This window comes from Melanotaenia boesemani, chromosome 20, assembly GCF_017639745.1.
Source record: "Melanotaenia boesemani isolate fMelBoe1 chromosome 20, fMelBoe1.pri, whole genome shotgun sequence".
NCBI classification, from domain to species: Eukaryota; Metazoa; Chordata; class Actinopteri; order Atheriniformes; family Melanotaeniidae; genus Melanotaenia; species Melanotaenia boesemani.
The window spans coordinates 8,169,457-8,180,328 of record NC_055701.1 but is presented as its reverse complement, the minus strand read 5'-3'; the positions used below and the strand labels follow the sequence as shown (position 1 = coordinate 8,180,328).

The window sequence follows — 10,872 nt, the reverse complement described above, 5'->3', positions numbered from 1 at the left end:
TCTTTAATGGATGGGAAGCTACACCCAGTGATCCTACCAGCTACTTTGACCACCCGCTGGTCAGACTGTGTTAAAGGGTCTTACCAAACAGTAAATTTCAAACTTATTAAAACTGTTGTTTGTCTCATACTGCATTTATTTGTTAAGAACATCACTGCACATATTCCATCATTATCCCAACAGCATATAAAGAAATTAGATAATTCACAACAACAGTAGCATTGAATTCCAGGTTGGCGTACCATGGGACTCTTGAGAAAAAGATCGTATTTGTAAGATGCAAAATACTCCTTTGTGTTCACCACCTGCTTCTTATCTGTTTCTCTCAGTTATTGAACAACACTGGATGAAGAGCGCCCTTTGAAAACAGACACATCCTTTGGCAGTAAACAAAAGAACTGTTCCTACTGTAGCTGATGCAATATGTGCTCCAAACTATGCTGCTGCTGCTGTTTCCTTCTGTTGCCTGCTGTCCTTTTGATCCAAACATTGCATCCATTTCCGTTTGCTAGTATTTTTCCCATGGCGTGAATGACAGGACATGATATGATGTGAGGATATTTGTTGGCCTACAAGTGTGAGATCAGATAAACATGTCAGATCAAGCTGCACCCAGAGTCAACACAAGGTCAAAGTTTGAGGAAATATGTGAATTTGCCCTTTAAGTAGTGAGAGCATGTTGACAGCTGAGCAGATGGAGCTGCTTGGATAACATTTATGTTCCCTGATTAAAACAAGTAAATGTATATCATTTAAGTTTCTTAGTATGGCACGCACACTTAGATCAGTAGTACAGAGGGGTGAAGCATGGCAAAAATAAAAAATAAAAATAACACTATAACCCCTTCACCACCACCTACAGTGTTGCCCTGAAGCGCGTCAGAGGCAGCGCGCTATGACTGGAGGTGCACAGCGGGGTGGAGAAAACATTTCTAGGGAACGTAGCTTTGGGACAGTGCCTTGCCTCCTAACTCGGGACACACACACACACACTCTCACAAAAATTTCGGAGAGCTTCAAAGACACAGCGCGCGGCAGGGAACCCGCCAGGTAGGCAGACTTTTCCCCACTTCTACACCCGCTTCATCGCGCGTTCTCGGTGCTTCTGAAACACATGTGAGCTTAATAGGTGAAGGAGATGAAGGGAGGGGGACGATTTCAACTCGATGGTTAAGTCGAGAGACACGTGTTTGTTTTGGAAGAAGAGATAGTCGTTAAAAGTGGATCCACAGACGCTCTCTGTACGGAGACCGTTTGCGTGGGACAGTACATGCATATTTAATCAATGAGTGGGCAGCGGGGATTCTGAGCGTCGGCTCACCAAGTGGGCAAGTAAAATCAGAAGACTGAAAAGACTTATGGTGGCAAGTTTATTCTTGATCAGGTTGTGCTTCTGTAAGGAAGTCTGCGTTGTTTGATGGCTGACCTTATATGAAATCTGGCATTAAGAAAATTCGAGGAAAATATCTGGAAAGCAAATCCTTCAAGTTTAAATAGACGTTCATCTTCTACATTTAGTGACTTTTATTTTGTTGCAGCCTGGTTTCTGTGAGTTTTAAACCTTCAGGAGCCCGTGTTAGGCGGTAACAAGCGCTCACAAACAAAGCCAACACGTTTCACTCCGTCTGCACCAGCCGAGCGGAGCTGAGCACCACCAGCAGCATCAGCACCAGCAGCAGATCGGGGAGGGTTTTCTGAAGCACCGACGACGCATGTGAACGGCGCAGGACTCGAGACCACGATGATGCTGATGATGCTCGCTCGCTGCCGGATGGTCCGGAGGCACTCGACGCTGTTGCATGAGCAGAGGTGTTGCTGAAAAGCCGCTGAAGAACCGACGTTTCTTCCCCCTCCATTTCTTTTCCAATTGAGACGATACGCATGAACTGACGTGAATGCCGAGCAGACAACACGGCACACCGGTTCGGTGGTTAACGCAGCTTCGCCCCCCTCCCGGCCTGAGTAAATGGGACCGCACGTCGTCCGAGCGTTAGAAATATGGAGAGAATTTTCCTGCTCGTCCTCGGCTGTCTCGGCGCATCTCGAATCGCAGCGGGTAAGTTTGTGTTTATGAGCAATTACAGGGATGCTTCCACGTTCCTGAGCGCAGCGGCTCATAGCGCGAGTGATAATTTACTGCCCAATTGAACGCAGCACGCGGGGGGGTTTCCATCGGCATGTGGGTTAATGCTGGTGCAAGAATCGGATCTGCTTTTGTCTATCTTGTGTTTGTGTGTGGATGTTTAAAGGCTGATTGTGTTTACCAGATACAGCCAATAAAAAAAATAAATATGTAAATATGGAGGGCTGCATTTCGTGGATGGAATTATTCACACGAGGAAGCCTCAATAATATCCAAACATGTGGATTTTGGTAGGCTAAACTGACCTGTAGCTTAATATAACTGTCTTTGTACTGTGTGTGTTTGATGTGAGCCAAACTGACCTTTAGATTTCATTTCAACTGCTGCACACACACTCTCACAAGCAAACAATCTGTCAAAGCTCTTTTTTGACCCCAGCTGTATTTTAATAGTCTCTCTGTGAAAGAAGAAGAGAGAAAAAAAAGATTGTAGTTTTTTTTCCCCACCGCTGATCATTACCAGACATTTTTACTCAAAGTGGGACTAATTAACTGCCACTGGCCACTGGAAGCACATAAAGAGTGACAGCATCCATCTCTCAAACCAGATCCATGGAAACGTCACTGATGCGTGCTCCCTTTTTTTTCAACATGTAGTGTACAGCGCATCCATAAAACATGCTTTTTAGAGCCCATACTACACATCATGGACCACTCACAGCGGTGGAGTGCCACACTTCACTCCTGATACACACCTGCCATCAACATGCACTTCTGGTTAGCTTGACATCCTCCTACTTCACAGCCTTTCCACTGGTGATGGATCACTGTGCTGCTGCTCTCTCTCACACACACCCACACATATGCAGTTTATTGACCCAAATGATTTAATTTAAAGTTCTAGGTCTTGTGTGTTTTTGTCCTGCTCCAAAAGAGAAAATTAATTATTTTTTAAAAATTGTTTAGAGTAGGTTTCTTTTGACATGGTGATACATTAGTTGTCTATTACAATTTATTTATTGATTACTGGTAGTTTTTCATTCCCAACATTTTAATTTCACCATTTAAAGACATTAAATTAAAACTAAATGAATACATCATTACATTAACTTACCTCCTTATGTACAGTTTTAAGTCTTTACTAATAAATTTGGTAGTTGCCTTTAATAATAATAAAAAAAAAAACTGTTAGTTTTTGCTTAATAATATCTCTGTAAATGTGTGTGATAACATAAGATTACACACAAAACTTCTGCATTTTAAAGTCATTACTGACCATGTATTCAAACTCATTCATAGAGAGGACATTATTATGTTAATCCAGCAGCAAGGTGGATTCATCGATGTTTGTTTGTCTTTCTGCTGGTCAACATGATTATGCAAAAAAACTGCCTGGGTGATTTTCATGCAACATGGAGAGATGACTCATAGACAGTAGAGCAAATCATTTAACTGCAGTGAAGATTTAGATCAACATTGTTAAAAATGCAAAAAAAATAAATAAACAAAAAAAATAAACAAGCCACATGAGCTGGTGGTGGATGCAGGAGATGTTACAAGTTTAAATAAATGCATTAAAATACCTCTACAGCTGCAGTATAATACAAACCATTAAGTGTTTGTGTAAAGTAATGCAAATTATTATTATTATTAAAATATTAATGGAGTTTAAGCATATATGCTTATGTTGAGTAATTGGAGCAGGCACGTGTTTAGTTGAGAGCTGGAGAATCTAAGCTTAATTAAACTATTCTTTACTTTGATGATCAACGTTCCCTTCACCTGTCAGTGTTTATTTCGATGGAGCTCATGTGTGAGTGCTTGAATATTGACAAATAGCCAGTTTGTGATGCTAAAGCTGGTAGCACATCTTCTTCAGCTTGTAGATGAAAAGATTTATTTATTTTATTTTTATGATTTGTAGTATGTTGCTGAAATTTGTTTTGCCCTCTGATAAGATACAACTATTTTATTATAATAGACTCATTGATAAACATTCATTAGACAATGCACTATTTCTGTTTGCTTATAAAATTCATAACTTAGGATTAAAAATTATATATATATCTATATATCTCTCTATATATATCTATATATATATAGATATATATATATAAAAAAGACAAAAGAAAAACACACACACACAACAGTTAAAGACAGTGCTGTCTGTTCTGCAAATGTCGCTGTACATTTTGACTTGTTTTTAAAGGAAAATACAGCTGCTGCTAAGTAGATGGCTGCATAAGTCCAAGCAGCAACAAACTGGGTGGAGGATTCATTGGTTTGTTGCTAATCAGCAACGTTTTCAAGAAGTTTAGTGGAGATGAAGACTCAAATCCAGACAAAATTCCAGGAGTCAGCTGGATCAGAATGAAAATACTTCTTATATTGAAATGGACCAAACAAACAGTTTTATGTGGCAAGAAAACAAACTATGAAAGAAAGCTCTAAAGGGGGGACAAAACAGGGCTTCGTTGGACTAACAGGTGCAGAGACACAGACACAATAATGTGGCAATAAACAAAGAAACCCCAGCGAATATATACTGATGAAACTAACAACAAATAAATAACAGGTGTGACAATCTGAGCCTGAAACCAGGTTAATGTCAAGTCAAACGAGCTTTAATGAACAATTAAAATGAGAGTAAAACTGTTTATATTGTTGAATAAACCTGAAATCCATTGCTTTTACTTTTTTCTAGCCATAATATGATGGAAATGCCCCTAATTAGCTTTTTATATAAAAAGCACAGTTTGCAACCAAATTATTTGAAAAACAGCAGCAAACAAAGAAGTCAGTTTTATCGAATTTGAAATAAACACTTGGAGGACTTGAGCAAAGGTAATTAGTTTTATCTGGTGGTCTTAGCTCTGAAAGCACAACTGGAAGAAAAGTTTCTGCAGACATAGACACAAGAGGGAGACTGGAAACTTATTTATCTGCAGCTGATGAAGACAAAGACCACACATTTGCTCATGTGGTTTTTCACTAAACTGTAGAGGATTTAAACAGAGACAGATGCAAACATGCAGCCCTTAAAAGTCTGAAAGCAGCGTGAGTCAGTTCTGATCTCCCAGAATATGTGAATATTTAAACTTTTTCTTCCTCTTCTTAAAGTTACTCATTATTTGGCTCATCTTGTTTTTCCATTTTACTATGTTAGGGTTTAATGGTTTTAAAAGCATGCATACATGGTTGAATCACTTGTTTCTGAATTCCCTAATTGTCCTTTTTTTAGAAGATATAACCAAGTCAGAAACTTTTAGAATCATGATTCAACTCTTTTCAAGTATTTTAAAACACCTGCAGCAGGAAAATCAGACCAAATCAATGAGGAAGAGAGGCAGGCTGGCAGGACTGAGTGGGTGCATACTATAAAATTACACTACAGTGACGTCTTTACAGCGTCTGTGTTTATAGTGACTCATAAACTGTAGGTTAATCCCAGGAAAGGAAAGATAATGTTTCTATGTAAAATCTAAATCAGCTATCTAACACATTAATCTTAATGTGGCTATAAATCTTAGTGGGTAATTTTCAGAGCTCCTTAACAGTTTTCTGTTTAGAGAAGGCAAAACAAAGAAAAATCAATGAATAGGTTGAAAGAAAACTTTAACTCTGATGCAAGCGGTGGAAAGCCTCTGGCTTTTTTCGCTGTTTGAGAGATATGTTTTGGAACAATGAGGGAGGAAAGCACAGTTTTTCAGCTAACAGAGGGTATGTGTTTTTGCTGCAATAGAAAAAATGTTAGAGGATTTTGGCAGCCACATGCCAGATGATAAATTTTCTGTGAGGGCAGTATATAATTTGTGAAAGGCTTAGCCATCTAGCATCCATAGAGAAGTTAAGGGCTGCAGCTGCATGAGCCAAAATTTGTAAATGCATCACATCTTCCATCTCTCATACAGAACACTGATTTGCTCATAAACATTCAGTTAGAAAAATGCAGAAAACCATTTAAATAGATGTGATTTGGTGATATTCATGCAGTTTGTCACAAACAGTCAAACACAAATTACAAATAATTGTTTGCGCTTTAAGGGTCGTTCGCTATACATCATGTTGCAATATTCATTCGAAGGAATACAGACACTACCTTCAGGGCTCTAATGTTATTGTTTTATAGACGGCAGCTTAGTCACATGTTCAAAATTAGATGAGTGTTCACCACTGAGCAGACACAACGTCCACAATCAGTGGCAGAGCTTGTGCAGGACTCAAGTTCACGTTCAGTCACGCGTCAGAAACTCCAGCTGAATGTTTTCTGGTGCATTTTTAGTTGTGTAAATGAAACACTGCAGTCTGATTCTATTCAAATATGTTCCCCTTTAGACTTGCTGGTTATCTGGGACAGCCTTCTGATTGGAGGACTGAATCATCACTGTTCCCTGAAAAAACAGATTATTTAACAGTGCACAAAGAGGGTGGTAGGTGTGTGTGTGTGTGTGTGTAACCCTCTAAAGGCATAAATATCCATTAATTTTGGTTTGTAGTGATCGGGTTTTTGTTCTCTTCACACCCAAGTTACTGCATTTTGTTCAAAGAAACATTTAACTCAACTCAACTATATTTAAATAGCACTTTCTTAGGTGCAAGTACAACTCCAAGTCCTTTACATACAAAAATGGAACACGAAGAAGAAAGCATTAAATAGAACTTTGCGCAAAAATAATGGAATTTGTGTTTGGTCAATTATTCCTTCACTTTAATAATACCAGTTGGTTTTGCATTATATATCGTTGGAAAACCTGATTAATCAGTTTTACAACATGGTACAACTTGTAAGCATTGTGGATTTGTCACATGAGTAACACAGTTAAACATGTGGGTAGTGCACCCCAAAAATGCCAAATTCCCCAGTAATCACCTGCTGGTATTCAGTCTTGTTTTGAGCCTTAAGGATGACGATTAAGTGAGATTCAAGTACTGCCAAAATCTGATATCTGGGAATAATCAGATAATTGTAATACTCTAATATGAGGCATCTAAATGCACTTTTAAAATACAATATTCGAAAATCCACGTCTCCATTATCGGATTTATTTCCGAGTATGCATGTGCGTGGTGATGTCATTTCCTGTTTTTCTAAATATCTGGTCTTTCTTGAGCATGGCCACACCAACACTCTTAGCATTTGCTACTAATGTACAAGGTAATAAGCTGCTTATGTACTGTGCCCTAGAAGTGTCACAACAATACAAAAACCACAATACTCCACAATTAGTCACAACACAATAAGCTGCATCACTACACAACACAGTACAATTAGCGAGCCATAATTAGTTGCAGCTTATTATACTGTGATGCGGCTAACTGTGTAGTAGCTAGTTGTGGAGTGTTGTGGGTAATTGTGTTGTGCTGTAGCTAGTTGTGTAGTATTGTGGCTAATTGTGGAGTGTTGTGGGTAATTGTGTTGTGCTGTAGCTAGTTGTGTAGTGTTGTGGCTAATTGTGGAGTGTTGTCTGATTTTACTCAAATAATTTCAGGGACCACAATGATGCCAATTACTGGGATTACTGATGTAAAAATGAGATGTTTAACAAGCTGTTTAACAATATGACATATCAAATTTGTAGTTTTTGACTGGGACATACATGAGCATGCAGCAATGCTTTGTGTTATTTCAGCCTGCACATCACGTATGTTGAGTTTCTAATTAAATTCACCTTGCAGGAATCCTCCAGAAGGTCTCTTAAAAGGTCAAACAGTTACATGTGTGTGGAATAAAGAAGAGAAAATACAAGTGTCCCATGGAGACGACTTGACAATATGAAGATTAAGTTTCAATATATACAGTAATCCAGGTTTGACAGCGTTTTATCTCAACAACTCAGGATTGGGGCTGGGCTTTGCATTTTCTTACTGTCAGTCCTCCTTACGCCCTGTCACATTTTAATCACCACCTGACAAGTTGAGCTGAAAGAAGCATGGAGAGAAATCATTTTCATATGGTCTTTTCAGTACAGCCGAGTGTTTGTATTAATATGCTGCTGGTCTTTCCTCTGGAATCGTGTAATTCTCTCCTTCGTTTTAAAAAGCCTGTTTAAGCTCTTTCAGAGCTTGCCAGTGGCTTTGCAAGAAGCAGATTAATAGAGTGATGGCCTTGTGGTTAATAGAGAGGGCTCAGAGCTGGGATTAACAATGAACAGCAAGAGAAAGAAATACAAAGAAAATCATTTAGATTTAAATCTCATGCTGTCAGAAGTGGTTTTTAATGTAGTAGGTTTTTTTAGAAAATTGTCCTTTGACCATATTTGAGCTTTTTTCCTTCTTTTATTTTATTTTTTTTTTATTTTTCTCATTTTTTTTAAGTGAAACAGGTAATAAAGGACAGATTGGCACCATCATGTGGACATTGGGCCAGTGGGAGAAAGACGTAGTGATGCCAAAAGACTGAAATGGTAGCGACTGCTCTCTGACGCAGTCAGTCATCTGTCCAGTTTCATGTGCACAGTTGGAGGAAGGTCTGAGCTATTTGTGCCGTTTACTCCCATGCCATTTATTCCAAAGTCCAAAGTTGTCTTTGTATTCTTTTCAATCAACTTTAGCCACCTTTCATTTATATGCAGAATCAAACTGATCCTTGTAAACGGCCTGTGATACTGGTTTTATTTATTTATTCTCATAAATGTATGTATTGTTGTTTAGAGACTTATTATGAATATGATTGCATAGCAGAGGATTTGTGATTAGTAAAGCCTTCAAATTGGTAAGAAGTTTTCTTTTAATGGCACTATGTAACTTTCCGACCAGAAAGTGGCACAGTGATATTCATTATGTACATTCTCAAAAACTGTTGTTGCCCTGCAACATCCTGAGCATTAGCAACCAGACTTCACAACTTCTCTTTCTGGGATGCTGCATTTCGCTTTCCTTACCACTTCACATGCTAGCAATTTGGTATCAGTGCACTATCCTTTTGAATGTGCATTGTAGCTGATTTATCAAAGACACAAAAAGTGCATTAGTGGAGGAAAAGAAGGAAGAAAAGAGAGAATTTGACAGAGCAAGAGAAAAGTAAAGAGTCAACATTTTGCTGGATGGAGAAATATCAGTGCCCATATAGGATGCAAGACGGTTGTCACATTAGCCATCTTTAGGGGGTGCCTCACTGAGAAAATCTGCCAAAGTTGGATTTTTTTAATGATTAAAAACTGAATATAAAGTTATATTTAATGCTTTTGAATTGCACCAGTTTACTGTCAAGGTAGATTGCAAATGAATTTTAGTCTTACTCATGATGCTCTTTCCAAAGAATGTTGTTGCTGCCACTTTGAGTCCGAATTAGTAGAGGCAATGGAGTCCACATTGCCTCTAACAAAGCAAAGTTATTTACAAGTTGCTTGAATGGCTTCAAGGTTTTAGGTCGTACTCACACCATTATAGTCTGGTGGATTTGTTTCTTCTGGGTGAGGAATACAGAAAAATGTCACACCATCATTAAGTTTGGTCTCCGTAACACTGCACTGAACTCAAGTGGACCAAACCGCCTAGATAACATCACAACTATAACAACTGCCTGTATTTCCCGAAATTACCACTGACCATGAAGGACAAAAAGCAGGAGGAAAAAGAAAATCCAGTTTATTTATTGGCCACGGCTGAGAACGGAAATCCTTCCCTATTACTAGGCTCATTTACTGCAAGTAAACATTCAAACAACACCAAGTTTCTGCATCTGGTTTCTGTTTTTATTTTGGTGTTAAAACATATGGTTTTCACAAGAAGCTGTCCAGTATTAGCAGCAAGCAGTCACTTCCTCTTTTAGTTCACTGGATGATCCAGGCTTTACTTGCAGGTGAATTGAGACCTCCGGTCTGTCAAGCTGACCAGAGTCCACTTGTTTGGTCTGCACCAGAGTACAAATGAGCATCCATACTATTCCAAACAAACCATGGAAGCGAACCAGGGTTTGTTTAAAGTGGGTCAAACAGCACCAGCATGAATGTGCACATACTAACATAAATTTTGGCTGTATTTGTCTAATGTGACATCCAGTATCCAGTAAATCCTGCCCTAGAACAACCAGGTGACTACCCCCGCCTATGTTGGATGCTCAAAACTCCCAGTGTTCTGTTAGAGCCGGTTTCAGTGCCTCAGCTGATGGTGCTGCTGTTAAACTTTCCTGATAAAACTAATAAAAAACAGATGTGTAAACTTAGAAGATTCAGAGGCTACAGCTGATGTTTTAAGCAGAGAATTATGTGATTCCTGCTCTACCAGCTTCTTCTACAGCCCAGCAGAACAATAAAATACTATTTTTATTTAGTGCAGATCCTTTGTGGTATTTGTGGCGGCCAGGATGGTGTTTTACATTCATGCAGACGCACAGGTGGGCCCCTTGAGGATTACCTGCTCTACAGTTGCCTTCACATACTGTAGACACACACCTGTGCTCATTTGTTTCCCCTTAGAAAAGTTCTGCCCACTGTTTCAAAAGTTGTGTCTGACACAGAAAAGCCAGAAGTCCTTTTCTTTACAGTTGTATAAATGAGAATAGAAGCCTAGATATATTTTAAAGCAAACAATTGGTGACAGTAGGAAGGAAAGCTCCTTTTTATCAGGAAGAAATCTCTGGAAGTGTGGCCACCTGCCATGGCCGGTTGGAATCCGAGGAGAGTTTAGGGGGAAAAGAAAAGAGTAACAAGTAGAAGAAGGGGAAAGCTTTTCAGGGCAGTAGCTGCAGATGAAAAACATGCAACTGTGCATCCAGAAAGATACACAGAGAGAAAGGTACAAACTCCAAGAGGAAGAAGAAGACACAAAGTTAATGACATGCAGTAATGG

At 39.0% G+C, this 10,872-nt stretch overlaps 1 protein-coding gene across 2 annotated transcripts in view; it reads left to right on the top strand.

Annotated features, from left to right (window-relative positions):
• Window positions 1-1,542: 1,542 nt before the first annotated feature.
• LOC121631832 (fibronectin type III domain-containing protein 5-like) overlaps window positions 1,543-10,872 on the top strand; it is a 35,051-nt gene continuing 25,721 nt past the window's right edge. For both annotated transcript variants that reach the window (XR_006008803.1, XM_041972925.1), the window contains exon 1: window positions 1,543-2,056. Coding sequence is in view for 1 of the 2 variants with exons in the window: in XM_041972925.1 (XP_041828859.1) it covers window positions 1,999-2,056 (58 nt within the window). In the remaining variant the exon portion in view is untranslated. The remainder of the gene's footprint in view (window positions 2,057-10,872) is intronic.